Raw genomic sequence first — 25,848 nt, 5'->3', positions numbered from 1 at the left:
CTCTGGGCAATAAAGAGGAAACATGAGGTTTGGGCAGTTAGGGAGAAGGCTCACCTGGAAACTGGAAAGGAATATAGAATGGGAGCTGAAGAAGGTCTCTGCAAAAAAAAACCCCTGACTGTCTTAATTGACAATTTTGCCTGGAGCTTTTGTGTTTTTTTCATTCATTCATTCATTCAGTAAATATTTATTAAAGCACTTAATATGAGTCGGGCACCGTACTGGATAGGGGATTTAGAGTGATGTGAAAAAAAAAGACATGATCCCTGCCCTCATGTAGCTTATGCTTCCAAGAAAATTTTGCTTATCTGTAGTCTTTAGCATTTTATTGTAGACAACGGATACCAATACAAATGGCCTAAAAGGGTTATTGCTGCCTTTAAAATTTCCCAAATTAAAGCCAAAAACTAGCTTAGCACAGAGAAAATTAGCTTAGCACGGAGTATATATCCAAGTTAACATAATCTTGTCTGATATAACTGACATGGTATAACCTACATTTATATAACCAGTCAAATTATGTGCAAAAAGATGTCACTGTTCATGTTTTGAAATATGGTACTTACATATAATTCTTAATATTTTGATATGTTAAAAATTCATATTCCAAGACTTTGGAATTATCCAAAACTAATTATCTTTGAAATTATTTTCCAACATATACTTCCAAATCTAGTTTGCTATACTGTAAAGAATTTTAGGGGAACATATATATTTAACACATATATTTAACAATTACAATGGTGTATTTTATAGAGGCTTAATTTTTAAAGTTTAACATCACAAGCAGGAAACTAAAATAAAAACATAATATAAAGCTGACTAATCAAAATATAATTAAAAAGAAGGTATGCCCTGATACCAGTTTCTAAACTTTACATTGTTAATTATATAAAAATAGGAAATAATTTCACAGTTCTTACAATTGCATCTATATTTTTGGCTGAAAAATTTATATGAGTTATTTTCTTCAGGTATTGTAAAGTGGTTTCTTCTTTTCGGGGTTTAAGAGTGCTCTTTTTGGCAATTAGATCCAAGGTCAGTCGAACCATGATTTCTCTATAAATCAAATTCTTGGCAATAGCTCTCTTCTGGTACCATGTTAAGAATCAGGTTTAGGTATTGTTTTATGCCCAACTTTCTAAAAATTAAAGAAAAAAAGGAGTATTATGTACATAGCAATTTAGGAAAAATTATTTTGACTCACTGTAATTTTCTCACATAAAACTATTTGATAAACTAGTTCATAGACATTTTTAGGGATATTTAGGTTTTTTCTAAGTTTATAGCCTCAATTTTTTTCATAAAAAGATTTGAAACACCAAAATTGATTAAATCACCATACACATTCACTTTTACTTTTAAATCTTTTCCTCTCCCTAGTGTTGACTTGTTATTGTGGGCATCTTTTAAAGGATTATTTTTCTCTCTTGGAGTTGAAAATGACCTCAGTATCATTTAGTGTTCTCACATGAAGAAACTAAGGCCCAGAGAGAGATCTGTCTCAAACCACTCAAGTTAGTGACAGTTGAAAATGAGACCAAGTGATCATACTTATTAGTCTCCCAAGTCAGAACACATGGTATGAAAAACTTGTGCATATTCACAGGACAGTGGTGAAAATACTTAAAAATGGAGCTGGCCTTGACATTTTATGTTACTACAACTGTAATCCAGAAAGAGGCAACATAATGCAGTGTTTCTCAACCCAGACTGCCTGGGATCAAACTTTGGCTCCACTGCTCACTGGTTAGGCAATCTTGGGCATGTTACCTCAGGTTCTTATAAAAGTAGGATAATGGTACCTACTTGCAAGGGATATTGTGAGGATTACATGAGATAATCATGTACAGAGTACCTGGTACATAGGTCAATAAATGTTTGCTGTCATTATGCTACAATTGTTTTGTTCACAGATAACTGTTCATTGTTTCACCTGGAATATATTAAGGCTGTTGAATAAGGAAAACATGCTATTAATAAAATATTGCTTTATGTAAGATATCCATATGTGGTCCATAAGTTTGAGATAACCTATTGTTTTCAATCATCCAGAAAGTATAGCTATTTAAGTGATAAATATCCCAGTTTCCCCAATTGTGTTTTATATTCTCTTATTCAATATGTAACCAAAAATACGGTTTAAAATTAAGCATTTTTACTCCAATGTATCTGGAATTTCACCAACCAAACACCTCAATTTGTGTGGTATTCTGGACGTGAAATAAATGCTTAGGAGGAAAAAATGAATTCAGTGAAAGATAAATTTGTGTTCTCACACATTGGCATATAATTACCCAGGCTATATTATATAAAATGCCCACAATAAAGTATTTGAAGATATAGAATGTATCCTTAGGCTCTTCAGAATGCAAGATATAATCTACAGAATAAAATTATGAAATCTTCATAGATTTTTGAAATTTCCATAAATTCATTATTTTTATAACAAAAATGTAAGCTTATTGTTTACAGATGAAATTTCAAACATGACAAAATAATATTCTGAACAAAGTTTCTAGTTAAGTATAAGTAACTTTTCTTAATCTTACCTTAAAAATATTTCATGATAAAGAATAACACCACACCCATGAATCCATAGGTCAGCTGAAAATATAAAACATTACAAATACGTTTGAACCCCTCTATATCTTTCTCTCGCTCCATTCTCAAATTTAGGGTTTATTCTAAATTTAGACCTCCCTATTCATGTCTTTATACTTTTGCTACAGCTATGTGTGTATCTAAACAATATATGGTACTGTTTTTTACATTTTTACAGTCATAAATGGTATTATTTTGATTCCAACTTTATTTTTTAAAAATATTTTGGTTGTGAGAATCATCGGAGTTGATGTGTATTAGCTCTAGGAAATATGCACTGTTGTATAAAATCCTATTGTAGGAAATGTATTTCTTCTGATGATAGATTTTTTGGTGTTTTAATTTTTTGCTTTTGCAGTGTTGCTTTTATGGCTCTTGTATATACAACATCTTTAGCACATGTGCAAGAGCTTCTTTAAGGTTTAAAACTAAGGATGGCTGTTGCTGACATTTTCAACCTTACTGTATATTGCCACATTGTTCTCCAAAGAATTTTACTACTGGCAGTTAAGAGAGTTTCTATTGCTCTACAATGTGGTTTACACCACTGTCAACCTTGATATTTGCAGTTTTTAACTTTTTGCCAATCTGATGGGTGTGATATATCTCATTGTTTTTCTTTTCTTAGAGATTTTTATTTATAAAAATGAAACAAAAATGGATTTGGATTTGCCATTAGATGAGAGTCTTTTCCTGTTATTGACCATGTGGAATTCCTTTTCTGTTAATTGTAGTTTCTTATATTTTGCCTATTTTTCCTTTTGGGTTCTGTTTCTATAAATAATTTTTAGATACATGTGTATTTCTATCAGATACTAATATTTTATTGATTATATAGTAGCAAATATCTATTTCCAGGCTGTAGCTTGTCTTTTCTCCTTGATTTTTCAGTTTGTTTTTAATGGCATCTTATAAAAAATGGAAGCTGTATTTTTTTAATGTAGTAAAATGTATCAAGAAATTTTTTGCTCATGTTTTATGCTTTTTGTAGCTTATTAAGTAACTCCTTCCCTATCCTAATTTTAGGAGAAAGACCTATATTTTCTTCTAAATATATTAAAGTTTTGCTTTGCACATTTTGGTCTTAATCTAGAATTGATTAATGTATAAGAAGTGAGATAGAGACTTAATTTTATTTTTTTCTTATGGAGAACCAATTATCCCAGCATATATACATGGTTCATTTCTCGTCTATTCATTTATGTATCTATCCCCAGGTCAACCCTGTCTAAATTAGTACAGCTTAATAATATCGCTCCACCTTGGTTCGTCTTGGTTCTTAACTCTTTTTTATTTTCCAATTTTTTTATTGTGGTAAAATATAAAATTCACCATCTTAACCATTTTATAAGTGTACAGTTCAGTTTTACTAAATACATTTATAATATTATACAACCATTGCCACAATCTATCTCCAGTACTCTTTTCACCTTGCAAAACTGAAATTCTATCCCTGTTAAATAATAATTCTCCATTCTCCCCCCTCCCCCCTGGCCCAGGTAACCACCATTCTATTTTGTCTCTATGATTTTGATGACTCTAAGAACCTCATATAAGTAGAATAATATTTTATTTTTGTGACTAAGTTTATTTCACTTAGCATAATGTGCTCAAGGTTCATCCTTATTGTAGTATAAGTCAGAATTTCCTTCCTTTTTATGATTGAATAATATTCCATTGTATGTATTTACCAGATTTTGCTTACCATTCACCCATCTATGGACATTTGGGTTGCTTCCATGTTTTAGCTATTGTGAATAATGCTGCTGTGAACATGGTGTACAAATATCTCTTCGAGACTGTGTTTTCAATTCTTTTTGGTATATATAAAGAAGCAGAATTGCTGGATCTTATGGTAATTCTACTGCTCATTTTCTGAGTAACTGCTATATTGTTTTCCACAGCGGCTTTACCATTTTACATTCCAACCAACAGTGCACAAGAGTTCCAATAACTCCACATCCTCACTAACATTTGTTATTATCTGTATTTTTGATAGTAGCCATCCTAATGGGCATGATGTGGTATCTCATTGTGGTTTTGATATGCATTTCCCTAATGATTAGTGATGTTGAGCATCTTTTCATGTGCTTATTGGCCATTTGTATATCTTCTTTGGAGAAATGTGTATTCAAGCCCTTTGCCCATTTTTTAATCAGGTTGTTTTCTTGTTGAGTTGTAGACCCCTATCAGGTGTATGATTTGCAAATGTTTTCAAGTTCTTTGCCCACTTGAGGTTTAAGAGTTCTCTATATATTCTAGATATCAATCCCTTATCAGATGTATGACTTGCAAATATTTTTCCCATTCTCTGTATTGTCTTTTTACTCTGTTGATAGCACAAATTTTAAAAATTTTCGTGAACTATAATTTGCCTATTTTTTAAAAAATTTTATTTATTTATTTATTTATTTTTGCTGTGTTGGGTCTTCGTTGCTGTGCGAGGGCCCTCTCCAGTTGCGGCAAGTGGGGGCCACTCCTCATCGCGGTGCACGGGCCTCTCACTATCGCGGCCTCTCTGGCTGCGGAGCAGAGGCTCCAGATGCGCAGGCTCAGCAGTTGTGGCTCACGGGCCCAGCCTCTCTGCGGCATGTGGGATCCTCCCAGACCAGGGCTCGAACCCACGTCCCCTGCATTGGCAGGCAGATTCTCAACCACTGTGCCACCTGGGAAGCCCAATTTGCCTATTTTTAATTTTGCTGTCTGTGTCAATGATGTCATTTCTAAGAAATCATTGCCAAATCCAGTATTGTGAAGCTTTTGCTCTGTGTTTTCTTGTAAGAGTTTTACAGTTTTAGGCCTTACATTAGGGCCTTTGATCCATTTTGAGTTAATCTTTGTATATGGTGTTAAATAAGGGTCCAAGTTCATTCTTCGCCTGTGGATATCCAGCTTTCCCAGCCTCATTTGTTGAAAAGACTGTCCTTTCCCCATTGAATGGTCTTGACACCCATGTCAAAAATCATTTGACTGTATATGTGAGGTTTACTTCTACGCTTTCTGTTTTATTCCATTGGTTTATATCTCTGTCTTTATGCCAGTACCGTGCTGTTTTGATGACTATAGCTTTGTAGTAATCAGGAAGTACAAGTCGTCTAGCTTTGTTCTTCTTTTTCAGAATTGTTTTGGATATTTGGATCTCTTGAGATTCCTTATGAATTTAAGGATACATTTTTCTATTTCTGCAAAAAAATAAAACAAAAAAACCAAACCCATCATTGGGATTTAGATAAGGCTTGCATTGAATCTGTAGATCACTTTGGGTATTATTGACATGTTAAACAATATTGAGTCTTCCAGTCCCTGAAGAGGGGATATGTTTTCACTTATGTCTTCTTTAAATTTTTTCAACAGTGTTTTGTAGTTTTCAGTGAATAAATCTTTCACCTCTTTGGTTAGTTCCTAGGTGTTTCATTCTTTTTGGTGCTACTGTAAATGGAATTTTTAAAAAATTTCCTTTTCAGGTTGTTCATTGTTTGTATATAGACACGCAACTGATATTTGTTGACTTTGTATCCTGATACTTTGCTGGATTCACTTATTGGTTCTAACATTTTTGTGTGTGTGTATGTAATCTTTAGAGTTTCTACATATAAGATCATATCATCTGCAAACAGAGATAATTTTACTTCTTCCTTTCCATTTCGGATGCCTTTTATTTCTTTTTCCTGCCAAATATTTCTGGCTAGAACTTCCAGTGTGATGTTGAATAGAAGTGGTGAAAGTGAGCATTCTTGCCTTAGAGGAAATGCTTTCAGTCTTTCACCATTAAGTCTGATGTTCACTTTGGGTTTTTCATATATGACTTTTATTATGTTGAGGTAGTTTCCTTCTATTACTAGGTAGTTGAGTGTTTTTATTGTGAAAATCCGGGTTGTTGAATTTTGTTAAATGTTTTTTCTGCATTATGTGTTTTTTTCCTTTCATTCTGTTAATGTAGTATGTTATGTTCATCAGTTTTTACATGTTGACCATCCTTGTATTCTAGGAATAAATCTCACTTATTCATGGTGTATAATCTTTTTTTTTTTTTTAATAGCTACTTTATTTATTTATTTATGGCTGTGTTGGGTCTTCGTTTCGTGCAAGGGCTTTCTCTAGTTGCGGCAGGTGGGGGCCACTCTTCATCGCTGTGCGCAGGCCTTTCACTATCGCGGCCCCTCCCGTTGTGGGGCACAGGCTCCAGACGCGCAGGCTCAGTAGTTGTGGCTCACGGGCCCAGTTGCTCTGCGGCATGTGGGATCTTCCCAGACCAGGGCTCAAACCCGTGTCCCCTGCATTAGCAGGCAGATTCTCAACCACTGCGCCACCAGGGAAGCCCTATAATCTTTTTAATATGCTGCTGAATTTGGTTTGGTAGTGTTTTGTTGAGGATTTTAGCATCAGTGTTCATAAGGGATATTGGTCTGTAGTTTTCTTTTGTTGTAGTGTCTTTGTCTGACTTTGGTATCACAGTAATGCTGGTCTCACAGAATGAATATGAATGTGTTCGTTTCTCGTCAAAGTTTGGAAAAGTTGGAGAAGGATTGGTGTTTTTCTTAAAATGTTTCATAGAATTCACCAGTGAAGCCATCAGAGCCAAGGCTTTTCTTTGGTGGGAGGTTTTTGATTACTGATTCAATTTCCTTCCTAGTTATAAGTCTATTCAGAGTTTTTATTTCTTTTTTTAAATAAATTTATTTATTTATTTATATTTTTGGCTACGTTGGGTTTTCATTGCTCTGTGTGGGCTTTCTGTAGTTGCAGAGAGCAGGGGCCACTCTTCATTGCGGTGCACGAGCCTCTCATTGTGGTGGCTTCTCTTGTTGCGGAACATGGACTCCAGGCACGTGGGCCTCAGTAGTTGTGGCACATGGGCTCAGTAGTCGTGGCTTGCGGGCTCTAGAGCACAGGCTCAGCAGCCATGGCACACGGGCTTAGCTGCTCTGCGGCATGTGGGATCTTCCCAGACCAGGGCTCGAACCTGTGTCCCCTGCACTGGCAGGTGGACTCCCAACCACTGCTGCACCAGGGAAGCCCCAGGTTTTTTATTTCTTCATGATTTAGTGTTTGTAGGCTTTGTGTTTCTAGGAATTTTTCCATTTCATCTAGGTTATCCAATTTTTGGCATACAATTGTTCATAGTACTCTCATAATCCTTTTCATTTCTGTAGAATTGGTAGTAACATCCCCGCTTTCATTTCTCATTTTAGTTATTTGCGTCTTCTTTTTTTCTTAGTCCATCTGGCTAAAACTTTGTCAATTTTGTTGATCTTTTCAAAGAACCAGGTTTTGGTTTCATTGGTTTTCTATTATATTCTGTATTTCATTTATCTATGCTCTAATCTTTATTATTTTCTTCTTTCTGCTAGCCTTGGCTTAGTTATTTTTCTAGTTCCTTAAGTTGTAAAGTTAGCTTGTTGATTTGAGATCTTTCTTGTTTTTTCTGTCAGCATTTATAGCTATAAATTTCCCTCTTAGCATTGCTTTTCTTGTGTCCCATAAGTTTTGGTATGTTGTGTTGTCATTTTCATTCATCTCTCAGAATTTTCTAATTTCTCTTGTGATTTCTTTTTTGATCCATAAGTGCATTGCTTATTGTTAATTTTCCAATTTTCTTTTTGTTACTGGTCTTTAACTTTATCCCATTGTGGTTGGAGAAGATACTTTGTATGATATCTATCTTTTAAAATCTATTGAAATTTAATTTGTGGCCTAAGGTATGGTTTATCCTGGAAAATGTCTCATGTGCATTTCAGAAGAATATGCTTGCTGTTGTTGTTGGGTAGAATGTCCTGTATATATCTGTTAGACCTAGTTTCTTTATTATGTTGTTTAAGACCTCTATTTCCTTACTTTTGTTTGGTTGTTTTATCCATTATTGAGAGTAGAATATTGAAGTCTACAATTATTACTGTAGAACTGTAATAATTTCTTTCTTCAGTTGTCAGTTTTTGCTTCATATATTGTGTTTTGATTGTTTTTCATTAGGTGCGTAAATGTTTCTCTCTCTCATCTTGTTACTTATTTTCTATATGCCTTATACTGTTTTTGCTCCTCGTTTTCTGTCTTCCTGTCTTATCTTTGTTGAGTTGATTTTTTGCAGTGGAACTAAATTCTTTTCTCATTTCCTTTTCTGTATATTCCAGAGCTATTTTCTGTGTGGTTACCATGGGGTTACATTTACATGTGGTTACTTTTACCATCCTAAAGTTATATCACTCTAATTTGATTTATGCCAGTTTAACCTAAATAATACATAAAACTTTGTGTCTTTATAGCTCTGTCCCCACCTTTTTGGTTGTTGATCTCACAAAATTACATCTTTATACATTGTGTACCGAAAAACATAAACTAACAATTCTTTTAAATGCATTAGTCACTTAAATTATGTAATAAAATGTGGAGTTACAAACTAAAGTTACAATAATACTAGATTTTAGACTCATTGTTTTTTAAATGTATTAGTCTCTTAAATCACATAGAAAAACAAAAAGTGGAATTACCAACCATTTTTACAAAAATACTAGCTTTTGTAATTCCCCTTGTTTTTACATTTATTGAGATCTTTATTTTTTCATGTGGCTTCAAATTACTATCTAGTGTTCTTTCATTTTACCTTGCTGGACTCCCTTGAGCATTATTGCAGGGCAGGTCTAGTGTAATGAACTCCCTCAGCTTTTGTTTCTCTGGCAATGTCTTTATTTTTGCCTCACTTTTGGAGGACAGTTTTGTCGATATTGGATTCTTTGTTGGCAGGTTTTTTTCTTTAGCACTTTGAATATATTGGCTCACTGTCTTCTGACCTGAAAGTTTGTGATGAATAATGTGCTGATAATCTTATTAAGGATTCCTTGTATGTGATGAGTTATTTCTTGCTGCTTTCAAGATTCTTTGTCTTTTGAAAGTTTGATTGTAATGTGTCTCAGTGTGGGTCTCTTTGAGTACATTTTACTTGGAGTTCATTGAGCTTCTTGCATGTTTAGAGTTATGTTTTTCATCAAGTTAGGGAAGTTTTCAGCCATTATTTCTTCAAATATTCTCTCTGCCCTATTCTCTCTCTCTCTCTCTCTCTCCCTCCTCCCCTCCCCCCTCCCTCCTTTCTGGAACTCCCACAGTGCATATGTTTGTCTGCTTGATGCTGTCTCACAGGTTCCTTAGGCTCTGTTCATTTTTCTTCAGTACTTTTCAGCTCCAGAATTTCTCTTTAATATTTGTATCTGTTTATTGATATTTCCATTTTGTTCATACATTATTTTCTTGACTTTCTCTACTGCTTTAGATTTTTGAGCATCTTTAAGACAGTTGTTTTAAAGTCTTTGTCTAGTATATCTGCCACTGGGTCTTTTTCAGGGACAATTTATGATTATGTAGTTTTTTTTTTTAATAAACTTAAAAAAAAATATTTAGGCTGCGCTGGGTCTTAGTTGTGGCATGCGGAATCTTTGTTGTGGCATGTGGGATCCTTTAGTTGCAACATACAAATGCTTAGTTGCAGCATGCATGCGGGATCTAGTTCCCCCACCAGAGACTGAACCTGGGCCCCCCACGTTGGGAACATGGAGTCTTACCCACTGGACCACCAGGGAAGTCCCTGATTATGTATTTTTGAGTAGACCATACTTTCCCATTTCTTTGTATGCCTTGGTTTTTGTTGTTGTTGTTGTTGTGGAAGACTGGACATTTTAGTCTAATAATGTGGTAGCTCTGAAAATCAGATTCTCCTCCTTCCCCAGAGTTTGCTGTTTTTGGTTTTTGTTTTTGTTTTTGTTTTTTATTGTTACAGGCTATCTCTGTGCTGGGGATCAGCCTGAGGTATAAACTTAAGGTCTTCTCAGGTCTTTTCGAAGTCTGAACCTTTCTTTTGGCATGTATAGGTCACTTTCTATTTTTCCCTTTATGTGGAGCTGCTTTTGAATGCCCTAGTGTTTAATGTCTGGTTCCCAAAAGGGGAAAAAGAGAAAAATAAAGGAAGAGGGGGGACCTAATGGGCAGTAGCCCTTTAAATCCTTCTGGAAGTCACTTCAACCAGAGGGAGTGGGGCTTGCAACAGTGGGGAGAGGTACAACCTCTTTGTCTGCATCTCTGTGATCAGAAGCAGCAATCAGTGATTAGCGGGCAGAGCCTCAATATTTGGTGGATAGTGCTTTTTGCCCACTTGGCTCCAGTAAGCTGTGTGCAAGATGCTCCAGAAACCCCTGCACAGCTTCCTGCCACAGGGTTGGGTGTGGGGGATGGGCAGCTATTGCAGAGGTAAGATCTGAAACTGACCAACATGAACCACAGCTTATGCAGTCTATTGTCTAAGCCTTCCCCTGGAAGTTGTAAGCGTTCAGCAGACTCCAGCATTCTAAAATAGTTAACAGCAGACAGGTTCTGCCAGTGCAGCTGTTGTTTAGGTGGGGAGACAGATGCTCCCTATTCTGCCATATTCCCAGAATCCTCTCCTCCCTGACTCTTTCGTATACATTTTAAAATCAACTTGTCATGTTCCATGAAAAATCCTGTCAGAATTTTGTTAGGAATTGCATTGAATTTATAAATAATTTGTGAAGCACTAACATCTCTCTAATACTGAGTTATCATTTCCATCACTATGGTATGTCTCTCCTTTTTAGGAGTGCTTCTTTAATGACTTTCAGTAGTTTTATAATTTTCTCCTAATTAAGGCCATGCATAAGGGTTTTGTTTAGAGTCATTTTTAGGGATCATATATTTTTGTTTATATTGCAAATGTCATCTTTTAGGAATTACATTCTCTGTAGCTAATGTGTCAAAATGCAATATTTTTAAACTATGTAAAGTATTTTAAAAATATGATTTCTTTGGCCCATATTTTAAAATTTTAGATACTTTTCTAGAAATTTCAAATATATTTTTTACATGATAACTGTGGTAAAAATGCACATCGTAAAAAGGTTATACATCCCAGGGTTTCTCCCTTACAGCTGAGGCAGGAGACTGCTGTACAGGTGGCCATGCAGAAGCAAGCCTATACTATGAAGGAAGCAATGCCCTTTGGGAATAACTTTTACTAATGGGAGACAGGAACCATGAATGATTTATTCTCCCTTCTTTCCCCCATAGACTTTTAAGAGACACAGCCATTTCAAAAGGTCCCTCTGAAAACATGCTGTAGACTTCTGCGTTACACATTCTCTTATATTTGCTCTCCTTCCATCTCTGTCTCATTCCTTTTTTCCCTCTCTCTTCCTTCCCTGAGATTACAGCCTCCCAAAAAGTGTTATCACATGAATTTTTCCTTCAGGCTCTGTTTTCTAACCTGGGCTAAAACAGAAATTTTGGATCATCTGAATCCTCATGAATGACAATGCTATAAATGGACTTTGTCTCTAGGTTCCAGTGCACAAATTGGTGTTTGTATAGAAGTAAATTTCTCTCAGACAACTAGAAAAGGAAAGAGGCTAATGTAATATATAAGTGAAGTATTTATTAAACCAGGGGAAGGCCAATGGACCTCATCAACAAGCTATAGGCAAACTTTCCAGGGGTTTGAATATGGAAAGGGAGAGAATTGAACCCATAACACACAATGATAGAGACTGTTAACTCAAAAGAATGTGCATTATAGAAATCAAATCCACAAGAGAGGATTTGGTTTCATCAAAACACCACCATTCATGTCGTTAATAGAATAGTAAACTTTATTGGTACTATAGTTTGTTTCAGAGACATTATAAGCTTCAGGAGTTTAAACTAGTTTGGATTTGGACACACTTTAGAATAATATAATAAAAATAATTATGTCAACACTTGTGAGATGTCCTTGATTTTCTTTTAAAAGAGGTTCATTATTTTCTAAAGTTTGAGAAACTGCTTTTCCATAATTTTTCCCTACTACGTATCTCTGTACTCTCAGGGCTCCATTTGCTAGGATGTCTCTAGCTCTCCAGATCGCCAGTGGGGACAGCTTAGAGCTGCTATACAAGTGCTTTGGAAATCCATTTTAGTAGACCCCTTGGCTTTCATCATTTAGGGCTCCTACAGGCTAGATGCGGGGGACGTTTCCGAATTCAGTTTGTATATTTCCCTTAGGTAGCCCCAAACCCAGTGGCTTACAGATGCTCTAAATCGCCGGCTGTGAGGCTTTCCCCTTTTCAAGCCCACAAATCCCGCTTCCTCAGCTTCTTGGCTACCACTCCACCCGTGTCTCCCTCCCCTAGAGCTGTTTCTCAGCCTTGCCTGATTCTAGCCCTTTGTTTAAAATACAGACTTTCAGACTTTTTCTGGAAATTCTTGATGTCAGGAGATAAGGCTTAGTAATCTGCATTTTAACAAGTGCCCCAGGAAAGTCTTACTGGCAGGTAAGTTTGAGAAACATGGCTCTAGGGTTTCCTCGGTTCCCACACTTCTCCCTTGAGGGCATCTCACCGTTCGCGGGATGAGCCGGGTCAGTAACTCAGGTTTGGTAAATTTCGCGGGTGCCAGGCCTCATCAGCAGCCGTGGTGCGGTTGCTGGGCGACCGGACAGACGCGCCTGGTCGGCCGCGGCTCACGGGAAATCTCGCGAGGTCTCCGGAAGCGCTCTTCTCTGTGTCCTAGCCCGGGCCCAGCCCTCTGTGTCTTGGTGGCCGGGGGTTGATGGGAGCCACTAGGCAGGGTACGAGTAGAGGTCGGTTACTGGGATGAGGCCGTTAAGGCATCGGTCACATTAGCGTTTTCGTAGACCAACCAGTAGCCAGAACAATTTTTGGCAGGTCACCATTTCCCCCTACTGGATTATCCTTGCCATCAGCCTTGAACGTTTTAGTGCCAGTTACCACGTTTTCCCAATAATAGGGCAGGAAACGAATTGTCTGAATCAAAGTACAGCGCATACTTCACCTTTCCTCTGATAAAATCCAAACTCCTTAGGGTGGCATTCCAGTCCGGTTATAATGACCAGCCTCACTGCTTGCCTCTTTCCCTCTTCAGTATTTACAATCTGGCACTTGGCCCAGTATGCCCTGTTCTAAAAAAATTTTACCCTCTCTCCTGCTGCTCAGGGTAGCAATAGGACACACCTTTCCTCCTTAATATTTGTTTTCCCTTTTAAGATTCAAGGACTCAGCTTGGAATTGGCGCATTTTTTCTGAAGCCTTCCTAGGTACTCAGTCATGTTAAGTGATGCTTTTTTCTGCCCCCCAAACAACTGGGATATGGTAACTTCTTTAGCATAGCACTTAACACACTACTGTCTGTTTGTTACCCGTATCTCCAATAAGATGGTAAATTCTTTGAGGGTAAGGATTATGTCTTTTACCTTGCTATTCCCAGGACCTGGCAAAGTGCTGTGTACATTAGCAGTCACTCCCAAACATTTAGAAAATATATAATTTACAAATGAAGGAGAACAATAGTAGAACAAGTGGAAAGGCTGGGGCTCATTAGGGGTATGGTAAAGTGAGCAATCTGAATTAAGGGACAGTACAAACCCGGAAAACCGTAATAGCTCTGATCTTTAGGGTGGGGGCACTCTGGAAAATCATTGTGGTTCCTTGAACAAAGAAGTGTCAGAGTAGGAGATTTTTAGAATTACAAGGAGGCTTAGAGCCCACGTGGACAGTCCAACGTGCCATTTTGCAGATAAGGAAATTCTCAGGCCTAGAAAGAGAAAAGAAATATGCTGAAGGTGACACCTGAGGTAGCAGAGAGAGAATTTACCCTTGAGCTCCTAATTTCAAGCACAGGTCCCCCTTCCTTATATCTCACTGATTGTTGCAGTAAGAGTAGCCTAGAAAGAGGGACAGGGGCATGGGGACAGATATCCTAACCTCATTCAGGACACTGTTGCTAATGTCTAGTTGTGAAGCAACGTTGGCCTGTATTAGGGTGAAGGCAAAGAAATGAACAAATGAAAGAAATGAAGACAAGGAATGAACAAATTTAGGAGGCATCTTGAAGCATGATTTAATAAAGAGAGATTGGATAGGATAAAGGGAGGGAGAAGTTGAAGATAATTCCTGGGTGTTAAGTAGAATAAAGGAACAATACTGAAGAAATTGGAGAGGGAGGCAAGTAATTTGGGGGGAAGTGGATGAATTTTCATTTACACATGTTAAACTTGAGGTGAGATAGGTTTAATAGTTTCCAGAATAGAACTAATCATTGAAACCATGGGGTCATAAATGGTGGTGAGGAAGAAAGTGGGGAAAAGAGAAATAGTAAGTTAATAACTATGCCAACTAGTTTGGATGGAAGAGGGAAGCAAAGCTAGTTAAGATATCAGAGAGAGATTTATCAGAGGTGAGATTTGTTCTGAGAAGAACAAATAATAATTCAGTGATTTAGAAACCAATAAATTAGATTCAGATACTAGGGAAAGAATATAAGGAGGAGAGTACCTAACAGAATAAACAGCTACAGGAGGATATGACAAAGTAAAAGAATGATCAGAACAATATGGCTAAAACACAACAGCACAAATCAGGTGCCCTTCTTATCTATTTTAAAGGTCATTCATTTGGGAACAATAGATCCAGCACTATATGCAGGGCCATCCTGTTGCTCTGTGTAGCCCTCATTTAACTTGCTGCTAGCATTACTTTACTGGAAACATGTTTAGCAATGCCTCATTGAAAACCAGTTGCTCTGTTAATCTTTGTTTTATAACAGTTTCATATGTCATTGTAAAGAGGAGTATGATCTCATTTGTGGTAAAATTGTATACATATTTAAATGTCTGAAAGGATATATGTCTATGTCTATACATGTATAGGTTTAGATGTAGAGCTGTAGATCTGTACCTGTATCTATATCCCAGAATATTTAATAGTGGCTATTTTTTGGTGGTGGGATTATGACTTTATTTTTCCTTCTTTTTTAGTAATCAGGTTTTTAAGAATGATAACATTGTATTCTGAAAGTTCATTTCGGATTCTGCTCTTTGTAGAATTGAAAATCTCTTTGTGACAGCTAGTTTTTAAAATACTTTAAAACGGTTGAATCGCTAATTAATTTTTTAATGCAACAAGTTTGAGACAGTATTTTCTCATTAAGATGTGAAATATAATTCCTGTCTAGTGACACACAGTGTTAAACAGTCATCTGTGTATTTTCTAATATGGCAGAAATCTGGCAGACTGCAAGAAATACTTGTCTTCAGTGCCACATCTGTAAGTTCAGCATATAATACTCTAAGATTTACACTTTGACAGATGTTGAGAAAATTGTATTTGTTAAAAAAAAAATGTGAGGTCTTGAGAATAATTTTAAAAGACACTCTTGGAAGAATATGCTAAAGAGCACTTTTTCTGAAGCCGCCAATAGAGTTTCCAAGTAACTTTAGACAGAAACACATTTTTTATTTAGAATATTGTTCTATGTATCTTTGTCAATTAGTATGTTTCCTGACCTTCTAGAGTACATACTACACAGAAAACACTTTAATGATTTCTTTCATTGAAAAACCAACAAATTAAAGGGCCCAGATGTGTATATCATCACATAACTCCATACAGAAATATGATCATTTATTGGAGTTAGCTCCTCTTTTTATTTTGACCTTGTAGACTGGTAAATATTAGTAAGTATGGTAGGCAGACTTCCAACATGGTGTCAATGATTTCACCTCCTGGGATGCATGCCCTTGTGTGAACCCCTCCCCTTCAGTGTGGAATAGACATAGTGACTTGTTCTAAGCAATAGAATAAGGCAAAGTTGATGAGATACCATTTCTGCGATTTGATTACAAAAGATTCTGTCTTGCTAGCAAACTCTCTCTATTGCATTTTTTGGCATGCACTCTTTGATAGAGCAAGCTGTCACTTAGTAGAGCTCCATGTGGCAAGGAACTGAGGATGGTCTCTAGCCAACAGCTAGTAAGGAACTGAGACTCTCAGTCCAATGAGAAACTAAATGTCAACAACTACTGTTTAAGCTTGGAAGTCAGTCCTTCCCCAGTTGAGCTTTCAGATGAGACCTATTCCACACCTTTATTACAGCCTCATGAGGGACCCTAAAGCAGAGAACTCAAATTCCTGACCCATAAAATCTGTGAAATAATAAATGTGTGTTATTTGAAGCCACTAAGTTTTGGGGTAATTTTTAATGCAATAATAACTAACTAATACAGGGGACAATGGAAAATTTTTTTAAGGAGGGAAATTTTACTTAGAAATTTGGGACATGATTCCCATTTTCATAGGACCTTCTGAGGGGAAGCTCAGAGGAGAGAAATGAAAGTGATGATAGGAGGTTGTAGCTTAGCTGGAACAAAAGATTTTAAAATAAGTATCCATTTATAGAAGCTGTAAGTTGTAGAGTCTACAAAGGAAGCCTTTTTGTTCATGAATGAGGCAGTTTCCATCCAAGGCTTGATTACTCTTGATTTCTGTAACCTGGTCATGATCGTTAAATTGAGAGCTTCATGGATTTTTAATGGCTTGATGTACACAATATGGGCACCAATAATAAATAATTTCTTTAAAACTTAACTTAGTAATTAAATGATTACTTAAACAATTTATGTCATTTATTACATAACGTATTCTATAAATGTAAATGATGATTATATAGGTTCTGTATAAAACAATCCAAGGTATTTCTCATGAGTTCCAGACCTATGCATGCAACCAGCTGCTGGACATTCATTCCACCTGAGTATGAATGTCCTAGAGGCAAAAAACCCTGCACCTGTCAAGAACTGAACTCGTTTCTATCTTGCACAAATGTGATCTGCCTCCTCTAGTTCCTGTCTTGCCCACAGTCCACCCTGCTACTCAGAGTAGAGCCTGAGTACTCTCTCGTATACTAGTGCCCCCACGTTGGGTCACATCAAGTCCACTTAATCTCAGAAGCGACTGTCAAATCCAGCGTTCTCTCCATGTTCCCATCAGTACCTAAGAATGGACATGAAAGGACTTGGACAAGTTCTATTAATTTTTTAAAAGTTCTATTTTAGTACACAAAATTTTCTCAAGTTGTATTTTTAAAGTTCTATTAGATGTGACTGTAAATTAAAGGATCTAGGCTGAAAATCAGTTTAATTACCTGAAAGTAACATTTATGCCTAAATATATTTTAGAGTAAAATTGTTTTCTGAAAAGTATTTTTGTAAACATTGCCACAGATATTCTAATTGAAGTAAGTTTTATTATGTTTTATTCAGGAATGAAGATTCCTGAAAAATCTATTGTCAGTAGAGCCTCACACTTTAGTTTGAGTCTTTCCGGAAGCATTTGCAAGAAAGGGACTTATAATTTTGGAAAAAGTTTAGATTAGGTTTCAGGAACAGATCATTACTTATGTTTTAGGGATTTAAAAAAAAATTGTCTTTTGAAACAAGGGTGGGGAACCTCTGTCTTCTAATAGAGATCCAAGACACTGCTTAAGTTTATCAGGCCAATAATAAGTTCAGCAAAAGTTTAATTAGTTGGTGATGGATTGAAGCTAAGAGTGAAACTCAGCTATGTAATACACTACAGTCTTGTGTTTTTCAAAACAATTTGTTAAAATCAGTGAAAACATCTTGTATATTTGTATTTAACTGCTTTATTTTCTTGGCTCCTGTCTGCTTTTTTGGTTAGCTTGCTTGAAAAGAGTTCCATTCTTTCATGCTTGTTTTTGAAAATGGCTGGTGTTTTTTTTACTACTGTGTATAGCCATTTGCATATTTCTGCGGTTGTGATCCTTGATTGAAAAATTAAAAAAAAAACTTTTTTCACTCTTGTTTTAAATCTGTTAAGAAGTTTGGGAAAAGATTTTCATTTTATCGTAATCTTAGGGTGAAACAAGTCAGCTTCCCATAAAAAGGCATAAACATTTAATTTTGTTATCCTAAAAACACATATTGTTAATGTTTCTTAAAAGCAAATTGAAATGTCCATTGCATTTATTTCTTCATTGAACAGATATTTACCAACTGCTTACCACGTGCCATTGTTCAAGGTGCTGATGATGCTGAAGGTATTCTGATCAAGTCCCCATCCCTGTGGCACTTACCATCCAGGAAGAGGAGACAGATAGTGAAAAAGTAAACAATTCAATGGTCAAGATGATTTCAGGTTGTGGTACATTCTGTGAAGGAAATAAATAGGATAAAATGACTGTATAACTGGGGTATAGAAGTGAGGAAGAAGGAGGGAAGGAGAGAGATGTTTTCTTTAGATGAGAGAGACAGGCTAGGCCTCTCTGGAAGCAGAATTTGAGCCGAGACTTAAAGAATGAGCAGCTTAAAGAGCCAGGCCTTTGAGAGCCTGTGAGGAAGTGTTCCAGGCCTGGGAAGCAGCCAGTGTGAGGGCTCGGAGCTGGGAAAGAGCTGCATGAGCATAAGGGCCCCAGGACACTGTGGCTGGAGCAGTGTGGACGGGGAGAACAGAAGGAGAGGAAAGCAGGAAATAGATCAGCCTTTAGGCCACAGTGATAAATTTGGATTTTGGTTTATAGCAGCATTTAGGGCATAAGGCAGAAGGCAATTTTTTCTTTTGTTAGTGAGAAAAACTATATTATATTTAGAGTTTGAAGGAAAGAACAGTGGCCACTTATTATTATAAGTTGAAATTCAAAGTCTTGGTTGAAATGTAATGTTCTCTTCTTTTATTAATGTAATGTTCTTCTAGTGTGATATTAATGTGATGAATATAGTATTATCAAAGATGTTCTTAGAAATCTGGTAGTGGGAGCCACCAGAAAATATTATATTAGAAAATATAATTTCTACTTGTGCTCCCAAATCTCAAATTTAATAGAGCTTTTGTTTCAGTTTTGCTCTTTACTGAAATAGGTAAAACACTTTTTAAATTGAGTTACAGTTGATGTACAGTATTATATAAGTTACAGGTATACAATATAACAATTTTTAAAGGTTATATTCCATTTACAGTTATTATAAAATATTAGCTATATTCCCTGTGTTGTATAATATATCATGTAGCTTATTTTATACATAATAGTTTGTACCTCTTAATCCCCTATCCTTCATTACCCCTTCCCCCTTCCCTCTCCCCACTGGTAACCACTAGTTTGTTCTCTATATCTGTGAGTCTGCTTTTTGTTTTATTCACTAGTCTGTTGTATTTTTTAGATTCCACATACAAGTGATATCACACAGTATTTGTCTTTCTCTATCTGACTTATTTCTCTTAGCATAACACCCTCCAAGTCCATCCATGTTGTTGCAAATGGCAAAATTTCATTGGTTTTAATTGTTTTAATTTCATTGGTTTTAATTTCATTGTGTGTTTATGTATGTATATATCTAAATGTACACATACACACACCACATCTTCTTTATCCATTCACCTGTTGATTGATACGTAGGTCACTTCCATATTGTATTGCCAATTACATATTGGCAATTGTAAATAATGCCACTATGAACATTGGGGTGCAGTTAGTGTTTTTGTTTTTTTCAGATATGTACACAGGAGTGGAATTGCTGGGTTATATAGTAGTTCTGTTTATTTTTTATTTTTTAAAAATGTATTTATTTATTTTTGGTTGCGTTGGGTCTTCGTTGCTGTGCATGGGCTTCTCATTGCGGTGGCTTCTCTTGTTGCGGAGCACGGGCTCTAGGTGCGTGGGCTTCAGTAGTTGTGGCTCGTGGGCTCAGTAGTTGTGGCTCGCGGGCTCTAGAGCGCAGGCTCAGTAGTTGTGGTGCACAGGCTTAGTTGCTCCGCGGCATGTGGGGTCTTCCCGGACCAGAGCTCAAACCCATGTCCCCTGCATTGGCAGGCAGATTCTTAACCAATGTGCCACCAGGGAAGCCCTGTTTTTTTTAAAAAAAAAATACATTTCAGTTATATCTTTTTAAAAAAATATTTATTTTTATTATTTTTTTTGGCTGTGTTGGGTCTTAGTTGTGGCACGTGAGGTCTTTGTTGAGGCATGCGGGCTCTTTGTTGTGGCATGTGGGTTTTCTCTCTGTAGTTGTGGCGTGAGGGCTCCAGGGCATGTGGGCCCTGTAGTTTGCAGCATGCGGGCTCTCTCTTTGAGGCGCGCAAGCTCAGAAGTTGTGGTGTGCGGGCTTAGTTGCCCCGCAGCATGTGGGATCCTAGCTCCCCGACCAGGGATCGAACCCGTGTCCCCTGTATTGGGAGGCAGACTCTTTACCACTGGACCACTGGGGAAGTCCTGGTAGTTCTGTTTTTAGCTTTTTGAGAAATCTCCATACTGTTTTCCACAGTAGGGTAAAGCACTTGTTAATAAACTATTTTTAGATCTTGGGATAACTAGAAGTCCATTATGTTAATGTCTGCCTAAATAAATTACCATTACAACAGGCCACAGTTCCTTAGTTTTAAGTAATGTAGTGTTTTACCTTGAATATTAAGACCAGTTAGAAAGTTTAAAAATAATCTCCCCTAGAAAGTGGTATTTGTGTATAATTCTCACATCAGTGGCATATCAAGTTAACTTCTCTGAAGGTATAGAACTTTTCAGATGACTGTAATTATTCAACACGGTATGCCCTCATACATAAGATCATAAATTAGTTTTTTATTTAGTCTAATTTTTGTTACTTTATTTAAGCCCAGAATCTTAATAATCTTAATCTTAATCTTCAAGTATACTAGAAACACATGCAAGGAATGATAGAAGGATTACATATGAGTTGAAGTAAAAGATTAAAGCTAAATACATACACTTTTTTTTTTTTTTTAAGTTTAATTTTTATTTATTTATTTAGTTATGGCTGTGTTGGGTCTTCGTTTCTGTGCGAGGGCTTTCTCTAGTTGCGGCAAGCGGGGGCCACTCTTCATCGCGGTGCGCGGGCCTCTCACTATCGCGGCCTCTCCTGTTGCGGAGCACAGGCTCCAGACACGCAGGCTCAGTAATTGTGGCTCACGGGCCTAGTTGCTCCGCGGCATGTGGGATCCTCCCAGACCAGGGCCCGAACCCGTGTCCCCTGCATTGGCAGGCAGACTCTTAACCACTGCGCCACCAGGGAAACCCCATACACGTTTTAAAGGACTTATTTAGTGTCATCAATAATGCAAAGAGTAAATTGAAGTTTATTCAAATAATAAATTGAGCATGGAGTATAAAGTCGAAAATTCTAGGAACAAAAATGAATCATTTAAATAAAATATTTATTTGCAGATGAGCTTATAGAAACTAAATTTTCAGGAAGGTAAGTAGTTTGTTATGCTTTGTAATGGTAAGCAAATTAATAGTTATATGATAGATATTTATAACCCTCTATAACTTAACATAAAGGTCACAAAGCTCTGTTCTTGACAATATATTTCTTTATGCATATGCCTCTTAGGTTATGAAAAGTACAACTGTAGTTCATCAAAATGTGCCCCAAGGCACAATACCATTTTACTCAGTCATTAGAAAGTTTAGCATAATTGCTTAGTATAATCCAAAGAAAATATGAGTACTGACATCAGGGACTCTACAATTTGTTAGGCAATTGTTCCATAATTTTTGGCACCAAGATAATCCACATGTTGAAAAAGCAATTAATCATTGGTGTTAGTTATCAAGCTATGATTTTAGCTGTTTCCTTCCAAATTTGACCTGAAATGACAGAGTTCCTTATTTTATTTTTGTAATATTCTGATTTCTGAGATCAAAAGTTTAAATATGCCAATCTGGTTACAGTTGACCTGAGTTTCGTGTAACTAATTTTCTAACATAAGTAGATCACAACTTTTTACTTATAAAGATAAATGGTATTTCTTCCAGTACTATTTGGATAAAAGGTTTAGAAATTTTTAGAAACTTACAGACTGATTACCTCAGAACAAATTACTTGCAGTCCTTAAACTAGCACTTGGCCCTACGAAGGTAAATTTATTTGCTGCTAAAACTTGTATTGAAAATTGACCAGAATGAGAGAACACAAAATTAGATTTTTAATTTTCAAATGCAGTGACATAGACACATCAATTATTAAACAGTGAATGAAATAATTACCCCATCGTAATTTGAACATAATCAACTTTTACTTATTTTATATCATATGGATGAGCAAAACCAAGAGCCATCATTCCGTGTAGTATATTTTTATATCTTCAAAAAACAAAAAAACACATTGCTCACCCATGTATGTATCTTTGGAGTTTATAGTTAAAACAATCCAGAAATTTAGAAAGAAACCTTGGAAACTCAACAGTCTGTGTTCAGTTCATTTCAGTCAGCTACATGTGGATACAATGCAGACTTAGCAATATAAAAGAACTCTTCTCTGCATGCATGACTTATGCATCTGTACCTCATCACTCACAGAACAGTTTTTGGAAACTCTGAACCTCTGCAGTATGTAGCATTCCAACTCCCAAACAGTTCCTCTGATTCATTGTAAAGTTACTTATGTTCCTGCTCTTCTGTGTTTATTTTCAAGTGGCTGCACTATAGGGCAGTTTATTATTCTATTATGCAATGCAGTGATTTTTCAAAATCCTGAATACCAGGTAGTCATACTAATTTGTGACAACAATCTTCAGACTTGATCCCTCAAATGGAGCACGTGATGTTTGGTCTCAGAGCTGATTTTCCAAATTCAGAAACAATGGAGCACAAATGGTTTCTCTGCCCCTGTTGGCTCTTTGTTCTTGGCAGTACTACTGATTTCAAAATAACAACTTGCGTGGTGTCTTATTGTTAATCAATAAATAAAATGTGTGAATGACATACTTACATAACTGGACAGTATAACCTAAAAATGATACTAAATGCATAAATTCTCAACAATATATATAGAAGTTAATGTTGAATTGTTTGGAACTGGGACCTTGAGATATTAAAACAATCTGGAAAAGTTGGAACACCCTTGATTCTGGGATCTTGCTGTACCCTTATCTGGTCCCAATCCCGAACCCATATCCACTGACTTCTCTCTCCATCTCTGCTCCAGCCTGTGCTTCTGGCTCCAGTTTTATTACTTGGACATTGGGATTACGTTTTTGATGATGATTGACATTTCCTGTATATTATCACCATAGAGCTTGAGAAATTATCTCTAAAAAAATTTGAAGCTGAACAAAAACCAGACTTCACTTAGAAAATGGCCTTTTCAGCTCCTGAATAGCTCAAGGCTGTAAGATAACACTTTGCAGGAAAAAGCAATGCCAATTCATGAGTTAGTTTCTGAATGATGATGGCTGCAAATTGACCCTTGATTTCCTAAAATCTCAGTATTATGAATTGGAGCACTTATACCAAAAGTGATCATGACAATACATTAAAACTTAAAGATATACTTTAAAAATATTTATAAAGGTTCTTGCTTTTAATAAAGTAACTGCATTTACAATAGAATGCAAATACTCTTTGGGGCTGTTTTTGCGTGGGCTGGACTGTTAAGCAGAGGGGACGTTGTTGGTTGCTCTGTAGTATGCCTTTAGCCTTAGTGTGTAGTAGTCATGAATTTTGGGTGTTACTGACCCCACTCCCAGCTCCAGGAGTTACCCTTAATTGGTCTAAACCAGTCACTATATATATATATAATCCCAGGAGTGGGCTCATGACCCAAGTTAGACCAATCAGAGTGAAGTCAGAACCTTCCTTTGAAAACCATAAGCAGCTCTTTCCCCGTGACTGGATGGTGTGGTGTGCAGCCAATGTGGAGGAATCCCGCTTGAGGTTTAGGTCAACATGTGGAGGGCAGAGCTGTGAGAACCATTACTGGAAGCCTAATCCAACTATGCCTAAACCAAATAAGAGTTTGGACTCTTAAGTTAGGTGAACCAACAAATTCTCTTTGTTTAAGCAATTGTTTTTGTTTGTTTGTTTTTGTCATTACTTGCAACCAAGGCATCATAACCGAAATACTGAGTCCAGTGAAGTTAGGACTGACAAGTTTTCTTTTTCTGGCAATTCCCTGTTGTTAGCATAGGCATTTTTCTATCACACCAAGATATCTTAATTGATTAGATCACCAATGTCAAATTAAATGTGGATAACAGTCAAGTCTTGGAATGAAAACTGCCAGTATGTTTTCATGGTAACTTCAATGACTCACTCCTTCAGGTGAAAACTTCAATCCTTCAATCATGTCTGTCAGAGAAACCTCAACGAGTTTGTTATTGTTCCTAATTGAATGGCTCGGTATGAGCTGGTGTCACTGAAGGCTATGGCAGTAAACACAACTTTTAGTTGCTCACTGGAGGCAGTCATGATTTTTTTTTAAAAGGGCCTAAAAATGGAGGTGAGGTTGAGCCATCTGAAATTGGGATGCCTGCTTTTATTTAAAGGGATATAAAATGAGACCAAAAATGCTACTATATCATCAACTATCTGAGAAAGTATTTGGATACTAATGTTAACTGGCTTCCTCATCTTACCAAAGACCACCTCTTTGCTAAATCTAATCAAAAACTTTTAGACTTTGTTTTCCTTGACCTCTGGGCCACATGTGAAGTCACCTCTTGTGGTCTCCTCTTCCTCTGACCATTTTAAATTTGATGTTTGCCATGTCTTGGGCCCTCTTCTCAGTCTTTATTTCCACAAAGCATCTCATCTGATCTCATCCAGCCCTCGACCACAGCTTTCTTAACAGAGTGCTCTTAGAAATATCAGTCTAGTACATTTCTGTTGTTTAAAACTCTTTTAACTCCCTATTCCTGTTAGGATAAAGTCCAAAAGGCCCCTGCAGAATCTGTGCTCATCTTACTGAATAAAGTCATCTCTTGTCATTCCCCACGTACTACTCGACACTCTTAGATCTAAATGAATCTCAGTTCTTGAAGGTTCTAGGTTCTTGCTCTCTGCCTCAGGCCTTCCACATATCGCTGTACTCTTTGCTTATAAAAATAATAGCTTCTCTTAACGCTTTTTCTGGCTAGTCCTCCTATCTTTCAAATTTCAGCTTAACGTCAGGTCACTTGCTTCAGGAAGCCTACCGGGGTAACTCCTCTCTGGGGTAAGTGTTCCTCCTGAGAGTTCCCCAGCACACTTTATTTCTCCCTTCACAGCAGTATACTTAGGTTCTTGTTAACTTAGCCTCCTCTGGAAGTTCTGTGAGGACAGTGGCCAGGTCTACCTTGTTCAGAATATCTCCAGAGAGTAAAACCAGGCCTGGTACAGTAAAGGCACTTGGTGAATATTTGAATGACTAGATACCTGTGCTAGGCTCTGTCTCAAATTTAAGTTATTTGATTTTCAGGAAAATAATTTATGGTGTGACAGTGTTTCACAGGAACATAAAAATGTTACATTAAATTGTATTTTTACTAACAACAGACTATCATCAAAAGAAGGTTTAGGCAAATTGAAAAGTGGCTCTGATAATATGGCAGTGAAATGCTGTAATCTTTTGACTAATTTAGATAGGCAAGACTTTAAAAAACAGAAAGGTTCTAACAATATTTCTTT

At 36.6% G+C, this 25,848-nt stretch overlaps 2 protein-coding genes across 8 annotated transcripts in view; one reads left to right on the top strand and one right to left on the bottom strand.

Moving 5' to 3' along the window:
- The window catches only part of PPP1R42 (protein phosphatase 1 regulatory subunit 42), a 66,377-nt gene extending 40,534 nt beyond the window's left edge, over positions 1-25,843 (bottom strand). For 3 of the 7 annotated variants that reach the window (XM_082363550.1, XM_082363554.1, XM_082363556.1), the window contains exon 1: positions 924-4,981. In XM_082363550.1, the coding sequence (XP_082219676.1) occupies positions 924-1,052 (129 nt within the window). In that variant the 5' untranslated portion in view covers positions 1,053-4,981. Of the gene's footprint in view, positions 1-923; positions 4,982-12,975 lie in introns of those variants that run through there. The other 4 variants (XM_082363552.1, XM_082363551.1, XM_082363553.1 and 1 more) reach the window with 4 other exon arrangements.
- The window catches only part of CSPP1 (centrosome and spindle pole associated protein 1), a 204,042-nt gene that overhangs the window by 40,777 nt on the left and 137,417 nt on the right, over positions 1-25,848 (top strand). The gene's annotated exons all lie outside the window — the stretch shown is intronic.

Source organism: Balaenoptera borealis (assembly GCF_965194805.1).
Source record: "Balaenoptera borealis genome assembly, chromosome: 17".
Taxonomy (NCBI): Eukaryota; Metazoa; Chordata; class Mammalia; order Artiodactyla; family Balaenopteridae; genus Balaenoptera; species Balaenoptera borealis.
The sequence above is the reverse complement of the archived record's forward strand: the minus strand, read 5'-3'. Positions and strand labels throughout refer to the sequence as shown.